This window comes from Bubalus kerabau, chromosome 1 (genome assembly GCF_029407905.1).
Source record: "Bubalus kerabau isolate K-KA32 ecotype Philippines breed swamp buffalo chromosome 1, PCC_UOA_SB_1v2, whole genome shotgun sequence".
Lineage (NCBI taxonomy): Eukaryota > Metazoa > Chordata > Mammalia > Artiodactyla > Bovidae > Bubalus > Bubalus kerabau.
The window spans coordinates 234,587,343-234,614,319 of NC_073624.1; the positions used below are offsets into that span (position 1 = coordinate 234,587,343).

The following is a 26,977-nucleotide window of genomic DNA, read 5'->3' on the forward strand; positions in this document are numbered from 1 at the left end:
ATGTGCTAAAAGCTTAGCTCAGCTCCTGGCGCATTATAAATAATCAATTATGATAGCTGTTAATGTCACATTGTGGTCAATGTGTATGGGCTGCGGTTACAGGAAGACAGGAGTGGGAGAAGCTTTGAGGCTGGCGAGACAGAGGCCAGAGGCCTTGGCTCCAGGCCCAGCTCTGAAATGAACTCCTGGTGAGACCTGGGACAGCTCACCTGCCCTTTGGGCTGAGCCTTTATTTCCTCACTGAAAGGACACAAATAACCCCAAACTCACAGCGCTGTCTAAAGGCATAGTGTGAACTGGCATTACCACCGTCCTGAGAAGGGCTGTCTCTAATCCAGCATAAGCTAAGCTCATTCTCAAAGTGTGGTCCCCAGCCCAGCAGCACCAGCATCACTGGGAACTTGTTAGACATGTAAATTCCCAGACTCCACGCAGACTTGCTGAGTCAGACATTGTAGGAGTGGGGCCCAGCAATCCATGTTTTAGCAAGCTCCCCCGGTGCTTTGTTCTCTCAGGATTGAAAATCATGGCTGTAATGAGTCGGTGAGGTCTTACAGAGTGGAGGCTCAGGCTGGGGTGTGAAAAGACCCCACGTTGGTTGGCAGGGTGGCTCATAGGTACCAACACCTTCACCTCACTTTCAGGGCTCGATATCATTAGGCCCATCCTTGGCTGCCACTTTCTGTTTCATCTCTTCCAGCAGGGTTTTAGAGCAAGGCTGACCAATGACCAGCCTATGTGTGAATGAATGAATGTTTGTACTGGAGCATTGTTCATGGAAAGAAAAGCACACGTGCCCAACAGAGAAACATGAGTGCCCTGCAGCTGACTCCCACAGCATCCAGGGTGTGTGGAAGGGTCAGAGGTGACTGGAACAGGGGGCAGAGGCCTTGACTGCAAGCCTAGGGTAACCACTTTGTCCTGCAAACAATATGAGTACCAAGAGGGGTCTTTGTGGAAGACTATGACAGGGTCAGGACTAGGCTTGAGGAAGATCAAAGGTGCAGTCTCAGACCTGCCTAGTTCTGGGGGCCCCCACCCTGGATTCCACTCTGGGCTCTGCCACTTACGAGCTGCGGAGCCCTGGGGAAGGCGCTGGAGCTCGCCAGCCTCGCTTTCCTCACGTGTGAGAGGCATGGCAGTACCTCCCTCACTGGGCGGTTGTGAGATGGCTCTGTATCAAACGTGAGCCAAAACCTAACAGATACTGCAACTTAATTCATTTATTAAGGGGAAAAAAAGCTCTAATGTAAGGCGGCCACCCCCTATTTTTGGCCAAGTTGACTATAAACACAAGATATCACTGAAACAATCAGATATTCAGTTTATTAATTTAGACCCACATATGCTTAAAATTGTATTTTTGATATATAAAATAATATTGGGCTTCCCTCATAGCTCAGTTGGTAAAGAATCCACCTGCAATACAACAGACCTGGATTCAATCCCTGGGTTGGGAAGATCCCCTGGAGAAGGGAAAGGCTACCCACTCCAGTAAAATAATATATTAACCTAGAAATAAATTTAAATGCATTTTTAAAAACTAAAGTTGGGCTTTTCTCCTCCTCTTTTACCAATTGAACCTGGTAACCATTATAAGCATCTAAAACTAACATGAGTGAGATCCTTTCCTGCTGGTAAGACTTCCTAAAACAGTACCTTGTTGTTCAGAACAACCTAATAGGTCCAAAATAGTATGAACTTCTGGAAGACATGGATCCATTCCATAGAAGGACTGTCATTCGTTCTTTCCTGAGGGAAGTTGCATGGCATGTATGTGGTGTGCCCCACCGGTAGAGCCAGCTGCTGTGTGCCCAGGTGACAGCATTGGGTTTGCTCGGAGTCCTGTGTGCCTCAGAATTACCTCATTCCAGGCTCGTCACAGCCCTAGGAGGGAGGCACCGTAATTCACCCCATATTGCAGATGAGGAAACTGAGGCTTTCAAATTCACAAACTTGCTTAAGAGCCAGAACCGAGCTCATCACTGCTACCCTTTGTTCTTCCTAAGCTCACAGATAATGCGGAATAATTGGTGACAGTTATTCTTTTAATTGTGTATTAATGCAGCAGCTCCCAAGCACTAGTGAATAGGGTTTGGACTTCCTCAGCCGAGCTGCCAACAGCAAAGCCATGGCTGGCTGATGGCTTCTCCCTTCCATGGCCAGGTAGGATGCCCGTCCATTCCCGATTGGTTTCCAGGCAGCCATTCCCTTGAGCGAGAGGTTTCTTCCCACCCCCGCTTGCTGGCAGATCCCCTCCGCAGGGCAGCCCCTCTGCCGCGTGGTCTCCAGGGCCCAGTGTGTCTTCCTGATGCTCATCACCACTCGTTTCTTTCCTCCTCAGTTTAGGAGATAAGAGTGAGTAATTGTCTTTTATAGACACTGTAATGAAGCCTGTCATCACACAAAAGAAGTTTGCTAATAAAATAAATCAAAGCAGCAATGAAAATGAATGGGGAGCAAGCTTTTACAATTAGATTTGTACTTGTCTAGTGGCATGGTGCTTCCAGGGAGAAGACTGGTGCAGAGGAAACGGCACCAAGAAACAAGCTGGCAGAGCGTGTTCAGAAATTCCTTACGGTGGAACTGGGCTCCCTGCGCAGGCACAGGAGCAGAGGCTAGGGAGGGAGGCAAGAAGGCTGACGCAGAAACAGGCTGCAAGACGTCATCTCAGCGGCCCATCTTTGTCCCCATCCAAATACAACAGGGTCCTGGCCAAATGTGGGTGATCTGCACCGCCTCTCCCCTCTGCCCCCAGCGGGGCTCTTCTCTTGCCGCTGTGTTACCTGGGGGAGAGAAGAACCCCTCCGGCAGCCAGTCCCAGTGACTATGCCCCACCCGCCTGGCCCTGTCATCCTCCTGGTCAGTTTCAGGTACTGCCACCATGTCAGTCAGAAAAACAACATCATCTCTTTGAGCTTCACTTTCTCCATTTGGGAAATCGGGCCATAGGATATAAAACCGATGGTGTTGGGTGTATCATTTCAAGGCAGTGGTATTTCTCATCCGTTCGCAAAGAGCAGTGAGTAACACTAATCAGGTTTGCTGTGGCCGGGCATCAAGCTGAGTGCTCTTCACGGCTTGTCTCAGGCCGCCTCGGTAGCCTTGCACGGTGGCAGTGACCCTCATCCCCCAGGTCACGTGCCTGCGCTGGTGGCACTGGCATTAGAAGAGTGTCTGCTCACACCAGCGCCTTGCTGTGGTTCTTGTGGGCCTTGGGTGGCTGCTGCCCTCTGCTGTAAAGGGAGGGAGGTGGGGGGCCTGGAGGTACACAGGTAGGTGCCCTGGGCCAGGAGCTGAACCTGGAGTCCATCTCCCCGGCCCAGAGCAAGTCAGGACATAAGTCGATGCCTCTAGCTTTTATCATGTCCCTAGATGGAAAGTCCCCTGCAGTCTCGGGATCCTGCCAGATAACCAGGGACCACCACAGCGGGGTGGTGCTGCTGCGTATGGTGTGTTCTGAGTGGCCAGAGTGTGGTTTGTTTGGGGTTTTTAGGATTTATTTAATTTTTGGCTGTGGTGGGTCCTCATTGCTGCGTGTGGCCTTGCTCTAATTACGGCAAGCAGGGGCTACTCATTTCTCTTTGTGAAAGGATGAGAAATACAGTCGCCTTGAAACTATACAGTATTTGCCCTTTCACCCAACACTGTCGTGTTTTTTGTCTTCATATATCCTGTGGCCCGATTTCCCAAATGGAGAAAGTGAAGCTCAAAGAGATGATGTCGTTTTTCTGACTGACTTGGTGGCAGAACCTGAAACTGAAGCCACGCCATGGAAGTGGCTTCTCTTGTTGCAGAGCGCAGGCTGTAGGCATGTGGGCTTCAGTATTTGTAGGACAGGGGCTCCGTCGTTTGGGCTCTCGGGCTCTAGAGCTCTGGCTCAGTAGCTGTGGTGCAGTCTTAGTTGTCCTGCAGCACGTGGGATCTTCCTGGACCAGGGATCGGACCAGTGTCCCTTGTATTGCAAGGTGGATTCTTAACCACTGGACCACCAGGGAAGCTCCAGAGGGAGTTCTGAGGGGTTGGATGTACCCAGAGCTGCTCAGACCGCTCAGGTGCTCCCAGGGAACGCGGCAGTTGGCAGCAGCTTTCCCTGAACTGGTATGCATCTCTCGGAAGGCAGTTTGCATTCTGACTCAGCTGTCAGGTCTAGGGCAGGGAAGCCATTGTCCAAAACCAGGACTCCTCCTGGGCTCCGGACATCCTGGGAATCTGAGGGCATTTTGGCTGCCTCAGACCTCTCAGTAGATCAAGGTCATCCTCAGGAACCTTCAGGCTGATGGCCAGCATGGTCAGGGCCAAAGAATCCCGAGGTCACAGCACAGAGAAGGATCTGGAAATCCATCTGCATAAAGGAAGGCTCCTTGCCAGGCAAAGCCAGAGACACAGCCTCGTTAGCTAATGCAAGTTTAATATGGAGTTAAGAGAGCTGGATGCCAGCCTAGTCAACTGCCCAGAAGACATTCAAAATAGAACAGGGGAAGGCATGCCCCACCTGCTCCCTGCTGCTCCGCCTCCCACAAGGCAGGGGCAGCCCAGCGACCCGGCCAGTATCCGCCAGACAAAAGCATCGCTTCCACATCAGTCACTCTGTATAAAGGAAGAGTTATTGTTATAGGATGCTGGCGCCTGATCAATATCTCCTGCTTTGAAAATAAACTTCTTGGCTTGGCCTTGACATTAATCTACCATCAGGAGCCCATTATCTCGAGACCAATGTTCTGTTCTATTGACTTGCTCGATTTTTTTTTTCTCCCCCAAGATCAGAATATAATCGCATTTCTCCAAGCAGCATTTCCACTAATTGCAGCCCCATATGTGCCTATCCCCTCATGGGATATGACTACTGCCTTGCCAGGGAGGCTTTCCCTGACAGGTGGGGGTAATGCAGCATATCCCATCTGTCTGTCCAATGAGTCCGTCCAGTTACCTTGCTTTAGCTTCTGTAGAGTGCACATCACTGTCTGAAAGTCCCTGTATTGGGTATCTGCTGCCACAGGAAAAAATAATCTCAAAGCAGCAGTAGACAGTTACTGTCTCAAAGTCTTGGAGGGTCAGGGATTTGGGAGTGGCTAAGTGAGATAGTTCTGCCTGGGTCTGTCACGCAGTTGTGTCAGCCAGGGCTGCAATCATCTGAAGGCTTGCCTGGGGCTGGAGGATCCACTTCTAAGCTGGCTTATTCACGTGGTGGGCTAGTCAGGACTCTTAGCAGGAGACCTCAGCCCCTCACAACCTATGCCTCTCCACGGGGTTGTTTGAGGGTCCTCACAATGTGGCTGCTGGCTGCCCCAAAGCAAGTGATCTCAGGGAGCAAGGTGGAAGCCAGTGTCCTTCATGGCCATCGTTTCTGTAGCATCTTGTTGGTTACACAGGTCAGTCTTCATTCGGCTCTTTTGGGAGGGAACTGCCTAAGGGTGCAAATGCTGGGACACAGGGGTCACTGGGGGGGCATCTCCAAGGCTGGCCACCACACTCCGCCTCCATGAGAGCAGGGGCCTTGGCCAGCTTACTCACTGCTGTACGTGCCCAGCACAGTGTTTAACATGTACCAGGGACTCCACAAATATTAGCCAAATGTATGAACCCATCATTGCAGTATCTCACACCGCTGTGACTAGGTGCCAGGTCTTGTGGTAAGCTCCTCACCCAAAAGACCTCATCCCCTGAGCCTACCTCATTTCATCCTTTACAGATGAGGAAACTGAGCCTCGGAGAAGTTAGGTGCCATCATCCAAGTCACAAAGCTGGATAGTGATTGAGTCAGGATTTGAACCCAGGACCACCAGAAGGGGGTCTGTTTAGGCTGGGCCTCTAAGAGGGTTGACTATACTTGTTAATAATTCTCATATTTTGCCATCAGACCAGATTCCTACGCAGGGGAACTCTGATGCCAGTTATGAAGGGAGACTCAGGAGCAGCACCAGCTCCCACACTGCAGGCAGCAGTGCCCAGCTGCACAGCTTAGCAAGCCAGCCTGCAGGGGAGTCAGGGCAGGGGGAAAGGTGACTGCTCAGGATGACCCAGAGAGAGGTTTACAGGCCTAAAAGGGAACTCCAGCAGCCAATGCCAAAGTCAGCAAATACACAGCCTAGTCCCTACCAGCACAAAGTGCAAAGTGATCATCACAGTCCTTCCCATAGAGCCCTCCATGCCCCCTTATAATTCTGACACTTATCCAGAGCTCAGACTCTGGAGTCAGCTCAATTCAGTTCTGTTCAGTCACTCAGTCATGTCCGACTCTTTGCGACCCCATGGACTGCAGCATGCCAGGCCTCCCTGTCCATCACCAACTCCCGGAGTTCACTCAGACTCACGTCCCTCGAGTCAGTGATGCCATTCAGCCATCTCATCCTCTGTCGTCCCCTTCTCCTCCTGCCCCCAAGCCCTCCCAGCATCAGAGTCTTTTCCAATGAGTCAACTCTTCGCATGAGGTGCCCAAAGTATGGGAGTTTCAGCTTTAGCATCATTCCTTCCAAAGAAATCCCAGGGCTGATCTCCTTCAGAATGGACTGGTTGGATCTCCTTGCAGTTCAAGGGACTCTCAAGAGTCTTCTCCAACACCACAGTTCAAAAGCATCAATTCTTCGGTGCTCAGCCTTCTTCACAGTCCAACTCTCACATCCATACATGACCACAGGAAAAACCATAGCCTTGACTAGACGGACCTTTGTTGGCAAAGTAATGTCTCTGCTTTTGAATATGCTATCTAGGTTGGTCATAACTTTCCTTCCAAGGAGTAAGCGTCTTTTAATTTCATGGCAGAGTTTACTTAAACTCATGTCCATTGAGTCAGTGATGCCATCCAGCCATCTCATCCTCTGTCGTCCTCTTCTTCTGCCTTCAGTCTTTCCCAACATCAGGGTCTTTTCCAGTGAGTCAGTTCTTCACATCAGTTGGCCAAAGTATTGGAGTTTCAGCTTCAGCATCAGTCCTTCCAATGAATACTCAGGATTTCCTTTAGGATGGACTGGTTGTTTCTCCTTGCAGTCCAAGGGACTCTCAGGAGTCTTCTCCAACACCACGGTTCGAAAGCATCAATTCTTTGGCTTTCAGCTTTCTTCGGAGTCAGCTCAAATTGGGTTTAAATTTCTGGCTCTACCACATACTAACCCTGTGACCTCAGAGAGGTTTCTTAGCTTCTCTGAGCCTCAGTTTCTTAATCGGTAAAATGGAGCTCCATGACTACCTAACGTTATGTGTTTTCTGATGAGGCTTCCGTGAAGCTGTGCGTGTGAAGCTCACAGCAGAGTGTTTGGCCTGGAGTCAGCACTCGATGCCCTGAGCTGTTTTTGCTGTTGTCATCACTGTGTTTTCCTACATCCCTGGTTCTGTGAATGGGGGCTTTAGTACACAATCCAAGCTGATGCTTTCTAGAGATGCACGAAGGAATGCTGGCCTTTGAGGAGGCTGTGAACTGGGGGCAGAAATATCACCTCTCACTTCTCATCCCACAGGTATGGATGTGTGGAGGTCGCATGGAGGACATTCCCTGCTCCAGGGTGGGCCATATCTACAGGAAGTACGTGCCCTACAAGGTGCCTGCTGGAGTCAGCCTGGCCCGGGTAAGCTGGTAGCTTCCCTAGGGGGTGAGAGGTTGGCCTGTGACCATCAGCAGATAAGAGGCGCCCCATGCCCTAGGCCCTAGTGGTCCCCAGTGCTTGCTACATGTGAGGATGTGCACCGTCCCCACCCTCCAGGGAATTTCCTCAGGGTCCAGCGGTTGAGACTCCAAGCTTTCACTGCTAAGGGCATAGCTTCAAGCCCTGGTTGGGTAACTAAAATCTCACAAGCCGCACAGCACAACCAAAATAAATAAATAAGTGAAAAAATTTAAAACCTTACTTAAAGCCCTGCTTAATCACTTATTAGCTCTGTAACCTTGAGAGGCTTGCTCTTAGGCTCTATTTACTCCTCTGCTTCAAGGAAGCTCATTTTTTCCAACTCTTAGCATGGCCAGAAGAATTAAGGAGATAATTCAGTTTCCCAAAGTGTGACCAGGGAGGTGATTTTAGGTGGAAGACATAGGAACATTTTTATTTCCATGTGTTTAAATTATTGTGGATTAGTGTAGGAAATTCATGATTTCACAGACATTGTGACTTAGGATAAAGCTAAAGTTGGTGCCAAGTTAGACTAGGGGTGATTTAAAGAAACATGTTAGATAAAATTTAATATAGGTAGAGTGGCATGTCTGAGAAAGACAGATGGTACTTAGAGGTTCTCAGGTGGTGCTAGTGATAAAGAACCCACCTGCCAATGCAGAAGACATAAGAGACATGGGTTCAATCCCCGGGTTGGGGAGATCCCCTGGAGGAGGGCATGGCAACACATTCCAGTATTCTTGCCTGGCGAATCCCCATGGACAGAGGAGCCTGGTGGGCCACAGTTCATAAGGTCACAAAGAGTCAGACACAACTGAAGCAACTGAGCACGCACATGCATGAGATGGTATTTAAAAGGTCTGGGCACAGTGGTGGTTAATAAATGTTAGTGTCCTCTCCTCATCCCCTCTCCATTTTCATGCCAAAAATTCTATGTTAAACTGTTTTATTGCCTTAAAATGGTTTATATCAATCATCACTCTAATTAGTGGCCATTATCTACAAGTGGAAATAGCCAGAAATTTTTATTTGTTTTGTATTATTAATATTTCACTAAGCCATAATAATAAATTTTAAAATATTAAGAGTCTTGAAAAAATCAAGATGACTACAAAAGAACAATGAAAGTTGAGGAGGGGGAGCGGATCTCGGAGGGTAAAGAGCGCCAGGAGGTTTGGGGGATCTGGAAGGGTCACAGTATATCTTTGCCTCTTGGAGACCCCCACCCTAATCCTGAAGATCCCTCCTAACAGAGCCCCCCCTTGCCAGCCTGTTTGGCTTCAGTCCACACAGCCTCCTGCCCAGGCCACTGTCTCTCCCTCCCTTGTTACCCGACAATCAGCGATGTGCAGAATTGCAGCCCAGATCGAAAAAGCCCTTGTTCTGCAACTTACAATGAAGACCAAGACGGTCAGAGTGGCAGTAGTCTTCCGGGATGCTGGGCCGGGCTACTATAGGGACCAATGTCGACGGAAAAGAGAGCCAGCAGTGCCCTCTAGTGGTCGAAGATTCCAACGACAACCACACCAGCTATCCCTGCTTGGGACAGCCTGGTCCCATGCAGGTGTGAGTTCTAGTTCTGCAGGAGAGGCAGAAATCACATTTCCTCTGAAATACTGTTGGCAATTCCAGAAGAAGGTGCCAGGCAGAAAGTCCCCAGAGTCTCTCAGTAAGCCCAAGACTGCGACTCTTCCAGCTCCTGGGGACTGTGGGACCATTGAGACACCTCAGACCCCTGAGAAGGACCACTCCCAAACTATCCTTTCCCTGACCAGAGCTGTCATGCCAATATGACCCACCTGGGGAAGAGACACCATCACTCCCTGTGTTATTGACCCAAGGATGAACAAAAACTTCCTCTGAGCCGGGCCTTGTTCAAAGTTGGCATCTTACATATTTACCTCGCTTAGTTCTCACTTGTTTTTAATCCTCGTTTTAGAGATGAGGACAGTGAAATGTAAAGACACAAAGTAACTCAAGCCAGAATTCAAACCCACTTAGGTCTGACTGGTGCCTGGCACAGAGTGATTATCATTTAAATAGTGACCGCTATTGTTAATACCCGGAGAAGGCCAATGGCACCCCACTCCAGTACTCTTGCCTGGAAAATCCCATGGATGGAGGAGCCTGGTAGGCTGCAGTCCATGGGGTCGCTAAGAGTCGGACATGACTGAGTGACTTCCCTTTCACTTTTCACTTTCATGCATTGGAGTAGGAAATGGCAACCCACTCCAGTGTTCTTGCCTGGAGAATCCCAGGGACGGGGGAGCCTGGTGGGCTTCCTGTCTATGGGGTCGCACAGAGTCGGACACGACTGAAGTGACTTAGCAGTAGCATTGTTATTACCAGTATGTGTTGGCATCAGTATTAACAAGGCTGGGAAGTTGATTTCAGTGTCTTATCTGAATTCTGTGTTTTAACATTTTAGCTTCTTTTTTCACCTGTCACTACTGAGTCAATTGGCTTTAAACCAGTTAGCAATCTGCGTGGTGCTGATGTAGGCTGACAGGACCAAAGGTGCCTCAGTCAAGGTCTCCTGACGTTTTATCACAGTATCTAACTATTTTTGCTTAGTTCCAGATCATAATTTACATGTTTTCTCAGTGTTTTATCAACCAGGTCCTTCTAGAGCATTATCTCCTAGAACATCATACTGATAGATTTGAGAAGAGATATTCTGAAAGCCCCAAGACAGCCAGATAAAGAGGAAAACCAAAATCTTACTAAAGGTGTACAGACTCGGAAGGACAGAGCCAGGCAGCAGTAGAGCAGCAATTCAGGGAGAATGAAGTGGCCACCAGCTTGCCTGCCTCAAGAACCAGTAACCAGTCAGTTTGTTCACTAAATTTGCTAAGATCCTTCTCACCTGTGCCTCTGGCCAAGGGGTCTTTGGGAAGGCAGTAACAGAAACCCATTCAAGCCCGATGAAGCAAAAGTTGACTTTTGTTTAGAGACTTATTCCAAGATTCCGGGCAAAGCTCTGTGATCCAAGCATAAGAAAAGCAAGGGGAGCCTCAGGTAGGACTGGAACCCAAAACTAGAAAGGTGTTGTTCAGTCACTAACTCGTGTCCAACTCTGCAACCCCATGGACTGTAGCCCGCCAGGCTCTGTCTATGGGATTTCCCAGGAAAGAATATTGGAGTCAGTTGCCATTGCCTTCTCCAAGAGATCTTCTCAATGAGGGATCAAAGGAAGGTGCTCGATCCCTAGGCTGGGAAGATCCCCTGGAGAAGGGAACAGCTCCCACTCCAGTATTCTGGCCTGGAGAATTCCATGGACTACAGTCCATGGGGTCACAAAGAGTCGGACACGACTGAGCAACTTTCACTTTAGCCCACTAAAATCTCAAGAGTCCTTTTCATGACTCTAGCAAGGGGAGAAGTAATAGACATAAATGTAAAGGTCCTTACTTTGGTCCAGTAACTGTACCAAAGCTCAAGATCTGGGAGAAATGACTTACTAAAGCCATCTGGAAAATATAATACTCATTAAAATAGTAATTTAAGTATCAGTTAAAATTAGAATATTATTTTATTTGATCCTTTAAAAAGAACACTGGTGAATTTCAGCACCTTTCCTTGGTCAGTTTAGCCATCCTTACCTGTGGTTGGAGAGGAAACCATGATGGTCCCTCATCATCTCTGTGGCTTCAGATAACCAGTGAGCCAGAGGACCTGGGTGGAAGACCAGGAAAAGGAGAGTGTTCACATGTGCTGGCCCCTTTAGGCCTTCAGCTTCTCAACACGGTTGCTTTTTATTGTTGTTATTTGGGGTTTTTTTTTAGCAGAAGGTGGGGGAGACTGCACTGCATGGCTTGTGGGATCTTAGTTCCCCAACCAAGGATTGAACATGGGCCCTCAGGAGTGAGAGTGTGGAGTCCTAACCACCAAACTGCCAGGGAACTCCCAGGGCAGTTTTAAATTAAACCTAGCCCCTGCCGTGCAAGGGCCTGGCAGGGATAACAATGTTCCAGAATTGATTGCTGACCCACTGTCAACCTCTTCAGCACTCAAAAAAAAATGAGGCAGCAGCAAGAAATTTTGTAGTTTCCTACTCCCAGACTCAGAGCCAGCAAAAGTGAGGAGTTTCAGCTTCAATACCAAGGTTTCCCTTCTCCTTACTCAGCAGTCAGCAAAGTATTTTTGTGTGACCTATGAGCTTAGAATAGTTTTTACATTTTTAAATAGCTTAGGGGGAAAAAATCAAAATAATAATAATATTTTGTGACACATGAAAAATCCAATTTTAGAGTCCATAAAGTTTGATCAGAACACAACCACACCCATTCATTTATGCAGTGTCTAGGGCTGCTTTATAGCAACATCAGAGCTGAGACCACATGGTCTGCAATGCCTAAAATGTTTACTGTCTGGCCCTTTACAGAAAACATTTGCCAACTGCAGCCTTACCTTCTGCTTCTAGGGCAGTCATGTGTGTGTCATAGTATGCTAACTCACTTTTATTCTTCAGGAGGAAATCTGGATTAGAGAAGGGGGAAAATTATATGATAAATCCTAGAGAATAAAATGGGAGGGGAGCGGTATCCTGGCAACAGCCTGGAGTTGGAGGAAGATGTTTAAGAGCAGGGAAGTTCCCCTGAACTCTGATGTTTTGCTCTTCCAAGCCAAGTAAGAGGTTGTCAGCAGGTGGAATCTACACTGCAGAGGTAGTGAGAGATTTTCATCACAGTTACACAGAAGAATTCACTTTTCCTTTCTCTTCCAGTCTACTCATAAACAGGATATTTCCTCACCTCTTGCTGCTTTGACTTGCGAGTAATAATGGTTGTCATTCTTTTTATTATCTTTGTGCCTCGTAATAATGTGGCAGCAACCTTAACACCTCAAAGGATTGTTAAAAATGCTAGCTGCTGAGGGAATTTTACCTCCTGGTTGCAAGTTGTAATTCATTTTTACCAACCAACTTGGGCAGAACTCTTAGTTGAATGTGACAAAAACCCAACTAAAATTGGGTTAAGCAGAAAGCCAAGTTACTGACCCATGTAAATGGAAAGCTCTGTGCTAGTTGTGGCTTCAGACAAGGCTGGATTCTGGAACTAAAAGAATAATGTGTTCCTGGCTCTAACCCTCAGCTCTGCCTCATTCTGGGATGACCTAACCTTGGACGGGGTTTTCAAATGGCCCAACACCTCTCCCTGGCATCTTACCCGTCGGATCTTACCCAGCAATTCTTCCAGGACTAATGCCTCTTGATTCTGATTGGCTAGACCAAGGTCACATGCTCATTCCTGACCAATCCCTATGTCCCCACTATCTATATTCCCATTGGCCAGGCTGGGTCACATGGCTTTCCTTCAGCCATCTAAAATAAAAGGCAGGGGTGGGTCCCCAAATTCAGTGGGAGGCAATCTCCAGGAAGGAAGGGGCACAAGATGGTCAAGAAAACCAGCAGCAGTGTACTTACTCAACCGTAAGCTATAGAGCCCTTAAAATGTTGATTTAAAAAATGGAAATACTGAAGGTTTAAAAACAGTCTGGCTACAGTCCTTAATAGAACATAAAATAAGAAAGGTTGACCTCAACCTCACAGACCCTTTGCACCCCCTGCCCTCCTTGACCCTACGGAGAGCCTGACCCTTGCACCTGCCGGTCTCCTTCAGAACCTGAAGCGAGTGGCAGAGGTGTGGATGGACGAGTACGCGGAGCACATATACCAGCGCCGCCCGGAGTACCGCCACCTCTCCGCTGGGGACGTGACTGCCCAGAAAAAGCTCCGTAGCTCCCTGAACTGCAAGAGTTTCAAGTGGTTTATGACCAAGATCGCCTGGGATCTGCCCCAATTCTACCCACCCGTGGAGCCCCCGGCCGCAGCCTGGGGTGAGGTGAGTGTGAAGGCTAGGGCCCGCCACATAAATAGGTCTCAAGTCAAAATGCATGTGCAGGGTCCACAATTTAGAGAAAAAGTGGTGGTAACACAACACTGTAAATCAACTACATTTCAATAAAAATTAAAATAATAATGAAAAAGCTTAGCGTCATCTAGAAAGTGCCAGTAGAGGTATAACATATAAAACTTTCTCCTTTCCTTCACTGGTCTCTCTTAGCCTTGGGGGTGGTGGTTTTTGTTTGTTCACTATTTAATGTTACAAGTAGAAAAAAATTAAAACTTTAAATTATTAGCATGAATTTTACTATTCATCTTTATGTTCTGCTGTGCCAGTTTTAAAGGCAAAGAGAACATTCAATTTGTGCACAACTGGTGAAATTTCACAATCCATGTTTCAGACCTCACCCATGCATGTGTATTTCTTACCAGAGCTGTAGAAACACAGCACAGAACTAACTCAGCTGTATTTATTTCACTTCTTGATAATGCACACATCCTATCAACATCTTACTGATGAGTGAGAAAGAGCTGAAGGAAGAGGAACTCTAGGTTGCCCCCTCCTTCCCCTTGTTTCTGTGCTATTTGCTGCTGAAGTAGTTGGGTCATCCAGGGAATTAACGCAAGGAAGAAAGGACATAGACTTCCCTGGGGGTCCAGTGGTTAAGAATCTGCCTTCCAATGTCAGGGACTCAGTTTTGATCCCTGGTCTGGGAAGGTTCCACATGCTGCAGGGCAACTAAGACCCCGTGACCCAAGTACTGTAGCCCAGGCGCCCTAGAGCCTGTGCTCGGCAACAAGAGAAGCCGCCACAATGAGAAGCCTGCACACCGCAGTGAAGACCCAGTGCAGCCGGAACGAAAGGACACGATAGGGTTTCCCAGTCCCTCCTGTGTCTCAGACACGTTCCTTTGTGAAGCTGAAGCCGGTTCTGGTTGGAAAGGAGGGTGTAGCCTCTGGGACAGGCCAGCACCCCCGCTTAGTCACAGCTGTGACACCCTCAGACCCTACTTGCTTTGAGTGTTGCTGAGTTCCCATGCCTGTGGGGGACCCAGGGACTCTGTGCTGCAGGGACTCAGAGATGCTATATGTGAGCTCGGCAGAGAGAAACAACAGGTGCTCATGGAGTCCGTGTCACCTCTGCCCATGCGCATGCTCTGTTATCCCATGAGATTTCACTTACAGGTCCAAAGGTAAAATTATTAGGACATTTAAGGCAGTGACAGCAGAGCTTTAAACCAAACATGGACTCTGAGTAAGGAGCCCTGTGCCGCTGCCCTTCTCACACACCCAAGAAGCTGGTCCCGCTGGAGGAGGCAGACAGTCAGTCCATCACCACATCCCGGCTCCTGGGTCTCTGGCTGAGAGGACCACTCAGAGATGGGTATAAGGGGATTGTGGAGGGGGAGTATACATGTTGGGGCTCCTTCTGTTGTAAGTGACAGAGTCCATTCTAAGGTGGAAAGGGGGTGATTGATTCTCATAGAAATAGTGGGTAACTGTGGCTTCAACTGTGAACACCTGGATCCAGGGGGTTTGAATGACGTCAGCCTCTTTTTTTCCTACTTAACTGTGCTTCCTTGTGTGTTGTCCTCATGCCGAAAGTAGCAAGGTGGCTCCCGGAAACCTCAGGCTGAGAGAGCCCCAGCTTGGCCCACCTAGCAGGAAGTGAACACCTCTTTCCCAGTAGAGTCAGCAAAGGTCGATTGAAGTCTTACTCTTGGATCCGCATGAATCACTGTGGCCTTTGGAAAAAGAGGGGACAAGGGTGGGGTGGATGTTCTGACCACGGGATGGGCCACAACACCCAGGAGAGAAGTGTGTTGGGCTGCAGACACACGAGGTGTCACTTGTTCAGCCAATTAGAGAGACCTTTCCCCGCTAAGCCCTCTGCCTGGCCCCACCCGACACCACGTGAGTTTTCTAGATGAGGTGCCTCTTGATTTCCCTTGTGAAGCTCTTCATTTCTTTGCCACCTCATTGGCTTTCTCCCCCATGTTAGTTCAGGTCCTCTAGGAAGCAGGCACCAAGAGGGAATTAGGCCAGCAAGAGACTTACTGGGGCTTCGCCCGGGAGAAGTGAGCAGGGAGGCGAGGAGAGGCGAGCAAGAGACTTACTGGGGCATTGCCGAGAGACGTGAGCAGGGAGGCGAGGAGAGCTGCCAGACCGGCGGGCTGCCCTCTGGAAGAGGAGAGGAAAAGGAGAGCAGCAGGAGGAAGCCCCAGCCGCAAGTGAGGCTTTGAGGAAGTCTGGCTATGTTAATGAGCAGTCTTCAGGCGAATCACCTGCCAGAGGAGTCCTCCTCCCCGGGGGACGGGCCTGCCTCTCTCGGGCCCTGCTGGAGGCAGCCCAGGGGAGCGTAGCCTCCCCCGACACAGTGCAGCTCACAGCAGCGGGGTGGTGAGACTGCCTGCAGCTGGACACTGGAGCGGGCCTTTCCCCTGCCCCGCCACACACACCCTCCACCCCTCCATCACATGAGGAGCCGTGTCTGTGAGGTTGGAGCTACGCGATGTGACGCCGGCACCTAGCACAGTGGCCTGCCTGCCGTCGATGCTGACTGACCAGCGCATGCTGAAGCCCCTGCACTCACAGGGCATCCTCCCCTTCCTTAGTGAGACTCTGTTCCTCTTTGGAGCCTCCCATTCACCTGCCCCAAGGCCCAAGAGCAAAGACCCTACACCTTTTCTAAAGTGGTCTTCAAGGTATAGCCTTTACATCACCTGGAATGAGGATAAAATTTGATTCCTGAACCTTCTGGGTCAAATTCTCTGGGAGAAGAGGCAGGAGTCCTCTTGTTCACACCCCCTCCCCTCCAGGTCCCAGCCCCACCCCAGGACTCTACACGCTCTAATTCAAACCAAGGTTGAGTGGAGCTGCTCTTTGTGTTCCCTTATTAACAGGTTCTGTCCTGCCCACCAGTTCAGGACGAACTTCATTAGGAGAATTCACAGCTCAGCCCACTGACATCCTCTACCTTGCCTCCCTCCTCCCGACCCAGCAGGGGCCCCACTGGATATCTCCAAGCACCTCACTGGTCCTCTCTTTGCTTCTTTCACATCCAGATCCGCAATGTGGGCACAGGGCTGTGCGCAGACACGAAGCACGGGGCCCTGGGCTCCCCACTGAGGCTGGAGAGCTGCATCCGGGGCCGCGGGGAGGCTGCCTGGAACAACATGCAGGTAGGGGCTGCTCCTCAGACCGGCCACCAGGTTCCCTGTGCCATCATAAGCCTGCAGTGCTCACGTGGTCAGGGCTGGCAGGGAGAGGCCCAGGCAATGATGAGTGACAGGTCAGCCCAAGGGACGTGTTATAAGAGCCTACTGGACACTTTGGAAAGAGGAATCCTGCACATCAGTCTGGACTGTTGGTTACAAGTGACAGACACTCGGCCCAAATAGCTGTCAACAGAGTTTCTGGCTCATGTCACTGAAGTCTAGATGATGTCATCAGGGTCTCTCCAGGGCCCCAGCTCTGCTTCCCTCTCTCTTGGCTTCATTCTTAGGCTGACTATCTTCCCAAGTGGTGGCAGAGGTGACCACCGGCAGCTCTAGGCGGCCAGCTACCTAGTGAAAAGGCATGTCCCTTCCAAGAGTTCCAGAAAAGCCCTGGGGCTCTCAGATGCTGGGTTTCCTGAGCCAGCGATGATGGAGGTATGACACAGTCCTCTTAGTGACCTGGGTCATGGGCCCCTCCTGGGGCCTAGGGTATGGTCGTCCTCACTGGAAAGATAGGGTGACACAGGAGAGAGGGTTGGTCCCCAAGGGATCTCCCAAAGGGTATAATCCGAAGAGTGAGGCGTGCAAGCCCACCATGTAGGACATGCCTCTCGCAGGAAACTGCACAAGCTTCTCCCGGTCCCTCCCAGATTCACCCCATTGTTAAGTCACACGGCATCCGTTGAATCTTGGTTTGAAGACACGTGGTTTATAGTCTCCCTGCTGCGGATTTTCTGGCATTTGGAAAGTGTACACTGATGTAAGCCTATAAGGCGGGTCCTCTGTAAAAACAGAACTCAGGAGGACTGCGCAGCGTACACACTGAGAATGCACAGCACCACTTCCTGGCGGGCACGGTGCCAGTCTCCGGAATGTGTGATGCCCTCCCCCATCCTTTCTTGAAAACCATTCTTATTAGATAATGGCTGTCACTGACTAAGGGCTTCCCAGGTGGCGCTAGTGGTAAAGAATCTTCCTGCCAATGCAGGAGATGCAAGAGACTCAGGGTCAGGAAGATTCCCTGCAGGAGGGCATGACAACCCACTCCAGTATTCTTGCCTGGAGAATTCCATGGACAGAGGAGCCTGACGGGACAGTCCATGGAGTCACAACGAGTCGGACACAACTGAGCAAGTATGCCCACATGCTCATCAGTTAATTTTGAATTCTCCACAGTCCTGTATGGCTGCCCCTTGATCCTGGGGCTTCAAGAGAGACAAGGAGAAATACAGGGCCTGGATAGAACAGGCCTAGGCAGCTCAGCTTCAGAACAGCTCCCCTTGCGGTGGAGAGTCCACATGAAGACCGGATTCACTCAGACTAACTGCAGAATGTGCCTGGGGTGTGGGTGTGCCGGCCTCCACCGTGAGGCGGGGAGCGTAGCAGCCCAGTTGCCCCACTGGGATCTGTGTCCCATGGAGCCCACAGCCATTCTGAGTGATGAGCTCTAGTGAGCCCAAAAAGGAAGAAATGCAAGTCTAAGCTACAGCTCCTGACCTGGAGGAGGCCTGGAAAGGCGACGTTCAGGGGGCAGTCACTGGCTAACGCCGCCGCCACCACTGCAATGCACCTCTGGCCAAGATGGAAAAACAGGGACCGGGTTTACCCTTCTACCAAAAGCATCCAAAGAAGTGGACAGAGTATGGGAAACAACTGTTTTCAGGAGAGCCGATGTCAGCCCTTGAAAGACAGTGACCCTTGGAAGACCGGGAGCCAACAAGCATGATGGTTGTCCCGGCTTCCTTCCTTGAGAGAGTTCCCAGTCCACAAGTCAGGGAGAGAGAAGCCCGGGGGAGCCAGGCACACACCCTGAGTTGAGGAGGCAGCGCAGAGACTGCAGGAGGTCAAGGTGGCTAGAATTCACCAAATGGAATCCTGGAGGCTTGGAGAGAGCCGGACGCTGATAATGTGTGGGATTTACAGAGGGCCCCCTGCATATCCAGCAGAGTACTGGTGTGTGTGAGGAAACTCCTGGGGCTGGACAAAGAACCACCTGAGAGGATTCATATGGAAAAATGGACGGGACAGAATAGCCAAAAAAAATTTTCAAAAGAAGTACAAAGTTAAAGGACTAATTTCAACATATATTGTTAAAGTATCACTGATTAAAGCAGTGCCATATTGACATAAAGAGAGAATAGAGACTCCAAAAATAGATCCATGCATATATGGACAGCACACTCTTAAAGACATTCAAGGGAAATTAATTCAGTGCAAAAGTATAATATTTTCAACAAATAGTGCATATCCATGTGCAAAAACATTTTTTTCAATAAATACATTATACTACATATAAAAATTAACACAAAATGGGTCATTGACTTAAACGTAAAACTGAAACCAAAATACTTTAGAAGAAAACACAGGCAAAAGTGTTTGACCTTGGTAACCCAAGCAATGATTTCTTAGATACAACACCAAAAGAGAACTGATGAAACAAAAAAATTGATAGATTGGACTTCTTCAAAATGAGAAAATTCTGTTCTTAAAAGACACCATTGAGAAAATAGAAAGACGAGCCACAGACCAAGAGAACATATTTACAAAGCATATATCTGATAACAACGTTAAATGTTTGTGAGTGAGTGAGAGTCACTCAGTCATGTCTGACTCTTTGCGAACCCATGGACTATACAGTCCATGGAATTCTCTAGGCCAGAATACTGGAGTGGGTAGCCAATCCCTTCTCCAGGAGATCTTCTCAACCGAGGGTTAGAACCCAGGTCTCCCACATTGCAGGCGGATTCTTTACCAATTGAGCCACCAGGGAAATGTTTAGAGTATAAAATTTCTCAAAACTCAGTAAGAAAATAAACAATGCAATTTAAAAATGGGCAAAAGATGTGTAGAGGTTTTAGTGAAGAAGTCATATTGGTCAGCAAAGAAGCACATCAAAAATGTTTAACTTCATAGTTATTAGAGAAATGGAAATTAAAATTATAACCTGTTAGAAAGACCAACCATACCATGGGTTGGCAAGGATATAGATGAATTGCAGCCATACACTGCTGGTAAGAATGTGACTTGTACAACCACTTTGGAAAACAATTGGGCAGTTTCTTGGAAAGTTACGCATTGATGTATCTTGTGATCCAGCCATCCCTCTTCAAGGGGTTCATCCAAAAGAGAAGAAATTATGTCCATGTCCATACAATGGCTTGTACACACGTGTTCATAGCAGCTCTAAGACTCTTGAGAATCCCTTGGACTGCAAGGAGATCCAACCAGTCCATCCTAAAGGAGATCAGTCCTGAGTATTCATTGGAAGGACTGATGTTGAAGCTGAAACTCCAATACTTTGGCTGCCTAATTTGAAGAGCCGACTCCTTTGAAAAGACCCTGATGCTGGGAAAGATTGAAGGCAGAAGGAGAAGGGGACAACAGAGAATGAGATGGTTGGATAGCATCACTGACTCAATGGACATGAATTTGGGTAAACTCCAGGAGTTGATGATGGACAGGGAGGCCTGGCATGCTGTGATCCATGGGGTCGCAAAGAGTTGGACATGACTGAGCGACTGAACTGAACTATTTGAAAACACCAAAACTAGAAACAACCCACATGTTCAACAACAGGTATATCAAGTACCATGCAGTGAATGAATATAGCTCGGCAATAAGAAGGAATGAACTGTTGATAAATGCTATTGGTATAACGTGATTAAATCTCAACAGAATTGTGTTGAGTGAAAGAAATAAAAAAAGAAAGGATCCATACTGTCTGATTCTTTTTATATAAAATTCTAGAAATTGTAAGCGCCTCTTTCTTAAAAAACAAAGGAGTTTCCTAGGGGCATGGGGAGGGATAGAAGGAAAAGATCACAGCGGGCAGGAGGGTACCTTTGGGGTGATGGATGTGTTCACTGCCTTGAGGACGATGATGATGGTGGTGGTTACACGGGTATAAGCTATGTCAAAATGTTTCACGCTGTGCACTTAAAATGTGTGCAGTTTATTGCGTGCCAATTATTCAGTAAAGCTCCTGGGGAAAAAAAGTTTATCAGCCTATATAATATGTGAACCTGGTTTGGATCTTAATTCAAACAGACTGACTCTGAAAAGAAATGTGTAAGGCAATTTGAAAACGTGTGAACTTGAATGAACTTGAGCTGTTTGATGACACTGAGAACCTTGTGGTAGCTTTTCACTATTATCAGGGCACTTACTGAAGTCATGACACCTGACATGGTAAGATGTCCAGAATTTGCTTCAAAAGGATGTGGGGATGGGGGATATGGTGCAGGGGCAGCTCTAACAAGACTCGCTGTGATTTAGTAATCATTGAAGCTGGGTCGTTGGGACAGGTGTCATCAATATAGTTTTTGTATATAATATTTTTTATTTAACCCTAAATATGGAAATTATCGTTTCAACATGTAATTGAAGGTATTTTTTCCTTTAAACGGAGCTTTATTTTGGGGTGAGACTACCTTTTGCTTTAACCAGTGAAAATCTAGCAGTTGTCATTGCTGTAAGCGTAAAATAGACACTGAATTTTGGAGACATGGTTTAAAAAAAAAAGAGGATAAACACTTTTATATCAGTATACAGTTTTCTGAACCCCTGTGTTTAAAATTTCCTGTAATGGGAAAGAAAGAGAAGCCCCTAGCTTTGCTTTGCTGTCCACGTCATGGCATCCCTGTGCGTGCAGGTGTTCACCTTCACCTGGAGAGAAGACATCCGGCCCGGAGACCCCCAGCACACCAAGAAGTTCTGCTTTGATGCCGTGTCCCACACCAGCCCCGTCACCCTCTACGACTGCCACAGCATGAAGGGCAACCAGCTGTGGAAGTACCGCAAAGTAAGACGGGGTGCGGAGGGGGGTGTACAGGGGAGCCTGCTTGATTTAAAAAAAAAACAACGTGCCTCCCCTCTTCTCTCCAGAGCCCCCTCCCTCATGCATTTGTTACACAAACCTCCCTGACTCTCCTGTCATTAAGAGAAATCAGAAATCCAGCTTTAGTATCTTTTTTTATTTTCTATTATTTTTAATTTTTTTTTTAATTCAGCTTTAGAATCTTAAATGTTGGCAACTGAGTCTTTTTTTTTTTTTAAACCACCTTGAGAGCAAATGAAATTTGACTGGAGATAGGCATGATTAGGGTCTCAGCCCAGAAGTGGCATACATCAGTTTTGTCCTCATCCCAGCAGGCACTGCTCAGGCACGTGGCAAGGCCAGCCTCACGCGAGGTGGGCAGTGTCCCCTGTGTGGTGGGGAGGAGAGCCAGGCAGGCCTGCAAGCCCCAGCCCCGTCCCCTCGCTGGTATCACTGCTGCTTGGGCTCATTTCCCTGTCACGGCCCAGCTGACCACCTGCCTGTTCCACAGGACCAGACCCTGTACCACCCCGTCAGCGGCAGTTGCATGGACTGCAGTGAAAGTGACCACAGGATCTTCATGAACACCTGCAACCCCTCTTCTCCCACCCAGAAGTGGCTGTTTGAACACACCAACTCCACAGTCTTGGAAAAATTCAATAGCAACTGAGCCCTCACGTTCCCACAGTGAGCCTGGCGGAGTCCCCTCCAGCACTCCCTGCAGCCTCCCTCTCCAGAGGAAGGCAGGGCTCCAGGGCTCCCCCATTCTGTACAAGGTGCTGGCCAGCCAGGTCAAGGCAGAGGGGGCTCTTGAAGCTGGCCTGGGTGTCCACCCAGCCCTGCAGGCCCCAAATGGTGGCGGCATGGAGAACAGACCCTACAAGAGGCCCCACTCCAGAGCAGAGCCCGCTGCACCCCTGGCAGCGGCGTGGAAACCCAGGAGAGCCTTTTCACCCCATCACCACGTTCCCTTGAGCAGTATGTGGGAGGAATGCCAGGGTAGCCCTCGGCTACCCAAAACAGAGTCCTCCAAGCCTGCCTGACCTTCAGCTGGCTCATCCATGATGGTCCTTTAGCGAGAGAGAGAGGCAAGTTGTGTCTGTAGGCGCCAACTTTAAGCAACAGTGCCACTCATCAGCAACAGAAGGGCAAGAGTCTTTCTCGGGGCCATTGGTTTCAGCCTTTTCATTTTGGCCCCAGCTTGGGATAACTGCAGTTACTCCCCGGCATCTGTTCTCTGTCATGACCCAAGGAGATGCAGTTAGAAGCCGTGCCTGGGGCCCTCCGAGGGTTCAGTACTGACCACCGGCCAACTGTCAGGCCTGGGGCAGAAGCGTGGTCCTCCTTTGCCACCGTGGACAGCCCAGGTGTCTCCCCTGGCTCTCGGGGTGCTCAGGATGCCCATATCAGTGCTCTCCAGGCTCAAGGACAGTCCGGCCACCAGCTCTTCAGGACTGGGTTTCAGATGGCCTTGAGTCTGTGGCGCAGGCATAGTAGAAAACCTCCAAACTAGAAATTCTGCTTGAATTTCCCCCATCAGCGCTTCCGTCTCCCTCTCTCCCTTCTTCTCCCTCCTTCGGGCAGCTGCTTGTCTCAACAGAAGAGCAGAGGTGTGATGTGCTGGCCTCACATAGTCCGGAGGCTGCCGAGGTGGACCGCGGGCAGGTTGCCTAGCCCCGACTCATTGTGGTTCTGGTTCTCATATGGAATTCTAGAATTTTTAAAGAACTCTGTACTTGGGTCACAAACTAGAGTACCACATAGGATTCTGGTATTCTAGCATCCAATATGGATTTCTGGAATGCTGTGATTGAAGGAGCCAGTCAACTGTAAAACCTTCAAGGCAGCCCCTAGCCTAGAAACAATCTGTGACGTCCAAGGTTGGTGTTGGGGGACGGGTGGGGGAACCCACGTCCACCCGCTCATACCAGCGACTGGGTGTGACACAGTCCTCAGCCCAGGCCGGAAGCTGTGCCACCCCACCACGGCCACGGCTGCAGTGAACACCCCAGCGTCCCACAAGCAGAGATGTAGTCCACTCCATGAGGCCCTCTGTGTTTACCTTTTGCTTTGTTAATTACGTGTCAGACTCCCAGAGGGCTCCCAAACTAATAGGAAGTGTTTCTCTAACCAGCCTGCCACCCACTGATTCAGAAATGGAAATCACAGTCTACAGCCCATTGCTCCCGCCAGCTAGCCCAGGAAGTCTTTCAAATCGGTGTTCCAATTAGAGCCGAGCCTCTCGATTGTGTTATTTACCAGTGAAATAACTGAGACATAAATCTGGGAGCAGAGCCACAGATCTGCCTTTGAGATGCTGGCTGATCTCGTCAGTTACCTGGGGAGGGAAGTGAACTCTCCCAGCCACCACCACCCCGATGAAGCGTGCAGCGGGCAAAGCGTCGCCTCCACCTTCTGCCTCAGCACAGCTCCCACTCTGGCCACCTGTCTGCAGGAGAGGCAGCCCCATGCTTACAGAGCTTGCTTGTCCATCCCTGGTGTCTTTTCCCAGTGAGTGCTATACCTTTTAGCAGTGGCCCTCTTTAGGAGGGAGTCAAAAGATGCGGCCCCTTCCAGAATCCAGGAAAGCAAGAGTGTTGTACTTTGGGAGAATTGAGGTAGGATTCATCATCAGAAAGTAATGCAGCATTACTAAAATGAAAACTGTGCCTTTTAAAAAGAAAAACATGCAAACGTACAGCCAATCCCTAAACTTGAATCATTTCCTAGTGCCTTGCTAGATGTAAAGGGGCAGGGTTGGGGGGGAGGGGGACGTTTTTGGTGATGTGTGCAATCCCTGTTGGATGAGTGTGTTTCCTAATGTCTGATTTCAAGCAGGAGGCGTTGGGCCTAGAGCAGGATCTGAAACAGCAATGCCCACCAAGGGCCAGAGGGCCAGGTGTTATTCCATTCAATGAGAGTAACACCCTGAATTTAAAGGGCAACTGGATGGCTCTTTTAATCCATGGCCAAGAAAGGTCTCAGCCACCCCTGGGAGAGGGGCCTGTTTGGAAGCCACGGCTGCAGCCCCCATCCCACCCCCAGCGATTAGCTTTGCAATAGGTCCCACTCCAGTAGGTGACAGTGTTCTCAGCAAGACCGGGGCGCACGTGGAAAGCAACAGCAGCAGCAAGGAGTCTTCATGTGTCCACTTTTATGTCCTTTGGTTCTCCTTTTGAGGCTGGTTTTGCATCCTCAACAAAGGATGGGCAGATCCTCTGGGCACTCTGACATTTGCAATTGCTGAACCCACATCTGTGGGTGCCGAGACTTGACATAGCCTGTAATCAGGGAAGGAGGGAGAGAAGTCCATTAACAGACCAACCAATCGCCCATAGAAGCCATTCATTGTTTTGTCTTCATTTGGGAAAGCTACATGTCTCAAGGATCCGTGAGACTGTGGAGGTGCTGTCAGCCAGGTGATGGATGAGAATGTGGACCCCTTCTCCTCTAAAGCCTTTCTTCTGAGCATAAGGTCACAAAACGGTGTGGCTACAAAGTATCACACCTGCGTGGCCCCAGCAGCCTTTCCAAAGGAGAACTACAGGAACATTTCAGAATGCAAAGAGCATCTTCCCAGTAGGTTCAAGGCCATGGAGGAGATGCTACGTGTGCGGGCATGTGTGAGAAAAGCCATTCCACCTTGTGCTTCCAGCTGGAGCTTTCAACTTTTAAAACCATCCAGGAGCTATCATTTCCCCATTTTTGGAAGAAATAACTCAGAGTCAGAAGGGAGTACATCCACAGAAGAGATCTGATGGGGGATGCAACCTCAGGACCTGGGGAGAAAGAATGATTCTTTTTGGAGATGTAGAATATGGATTCCCAAAGTCCACATTATATTCACCACCTGTCGAATTTCTCTTTCTCTTTAAGAAATAGGTGATGTCCTTGAAGATGGCTCCATATTTTTGTGTATGCATCTCTATATTTGTAATCTCTGAAGTTTCAAAGGAGCGGCAAAGCACTTTACAGAAGTAACTGAGAAATCCGGACACCTTGCTTCAGAGATCCCTTGTTTGCACAGATCGGGTGATCTCTGTCATTCTTAGGAGGCAATGCAACTTTGATTAAGTTTTCTGATGATTTCTAAGTATGAGAGAAGGGCAAGGAGTGGGTCCTGTCCTGGAATTCTTTTCTGCTTTCAACTGATGCTTTTTTTGAAAATTCAAGTAATACTTTAGTTCTAACTGGATCTTGTGCCAAAGCCCACTGTCACCTCTGGGGTGGGAGTTGCACCTACATTCCAAGTGACAAGGTCCTCTTTTAACATTTGCTCCCAAAATGGCTTTGATTCAGCTGTGCCGGCCCACAGGGCTGGGTTCCTGCTGTGTTTCAGACTTGAAGGAGGATCCCAGAGGGATTACATGCAGGGAATATCTGAGAGGTCAGATGCGGGATTCCATAGAGAAAGCTTGAGACCACCAGCCTCTCATCTCCTGCCTGGAAAAGTGAGCCTTTGTGAAGACCTGACTTACCATGTACAACTGTGATTGTGACTGTTGTTGAGTAAACTTCCACACTTTTCTCTAACGTGGTCTCTGGCTAATTCCTTGTCTGCGCCTTTCTCCAGTCCTTTGTTCCCTGTGTATTCGTTGAGCACCCACCCACTCAGTGCCTCCGCTGGGTCCTGGATAAATTTCCTACAGCCATCATTCTAAGGAGGAAGGCGGACCGCAGACAGCTCACCATGATGATTTCAGGTGTGAATAGGGCCGTGGAGGTTATAAAACAAGGTATTTTAGAGACTGGGGTGGGGATCAACATGAAGCAGGGTAGTCAGGGAATGCCTCTGTAAGAGCTGAATGACAAGAAGAAGGGAGTATGAGCCAAAAGGCAGTTTCAGATCAGATCAATAGCTCAGTCGTGTCCGACTCTTTGCAACCACATGAATCGCAGCACACCACGCCTCCCTGTCCATCACCAACTCCCAGAGTTCACTCAGACTCACGTCCATCGAGTCAGTGATGCCATCCAGCCATCTCATCCTCTGTCGTCCCCTTCTCCTGCCCCCAATCCCTCCCAGCATCAGAGTCTTTTCCAATGAGTCAACTCTTCGCATGAGGTGCCCAAAGTACTGCAGTTTCAGCTTTAGCATCATTCCTTCCAAAGAAATCCCAGGGCTGATCTCCTTCAGAATGGACTGGTTGGATCTCCTTGCAGTCCAGGGGACTCTCAAGAGTCTTCTCCAACACCACAGTTCAAAAGCATCAATTCTTCGGCGCTCAGCCTTCTTCACAGTCCAACTCTCACATCCGTACATGACCACAGGAAAAACCATAGCCTTGACTAGACAAACCTTTGTTGGCAAAGTAATGTCTCTGCTTTTGAATATGCTATCTAGGTTGGTCATAACTTTCCTTCCAACGAGTAAGCGTCTTTTAATTTCATGGCTGCAGTCACCATCTGTAGTGATTTTGGAGCCCAAAAAAATAAAGTCTGACACTGTTTCCACGGTTTCCCCATCTATTTCCCATGAAGTGATGGGACCGGATGC

The 26,977-nt window shown here is 48.9% G+C and overlaps 1 protein-coding gene and 1 long non-coding RNA gene across 3 annotated transcripts in view; one reads left to right on the forward strand and one right to left on the reverse strand.

Annotated features, from left to right (window-relative positions):
* The window catches only part of GALNT10 (polypeptide N-acetylgalactosaminyltransferase 10), a 224,058-nt gene extending 198,045 nt beyond the window's left edge, over positions 1 to 26,013 (forward strand). For both annotated transcript variants that reach the window (XM_055559625.1, XM_055559634.1), the window contains exons 8-12: positions 7,455 to 7,562; positions 13,223 to 13,444; positions 16,512 to 16,628; positions 21,316 to 21,465; positions 21,992 to 26,013. In XM_055559625.1, the coding sequence (XP_055415600.1) occupies positions 7,455 to 7,562; positions 13,223 to 13,444; positions 16,512 to 16,628; positions 21,316 to 21,465; positions 21,992 to 22,150 (756 nt within the window). In that variant the 3' untranslated portion in view covers positions 22,151 to 26,013. The remainder of the gene's footprint in view (positions 1 to 7,454; positions 7,563 to 13,222; positions 13,445 to 16,511; positions 16,629 to 21,315; positions 21,466 to 21,991) is intronic.
* On the reverse strand, positions 4,407 to 15,699 carry LOC129636259 (uncharacterized). Its single transcript, XR_008706836.1, has 4 exons — positions 15,564 to 15,699; positions 15,018 to 15,191; positions 11,204 to 11,276; positions 4,407 to 4,590 (listed from the first exon to the last, which is right to left on the reverse strand). It is a non-coding gene; the product is annotated as an uncharacterized LOC129636259 (long non-coding RNA).
* Positions 26,014 to 26,977: the final 964 nt, after the last annotated feature.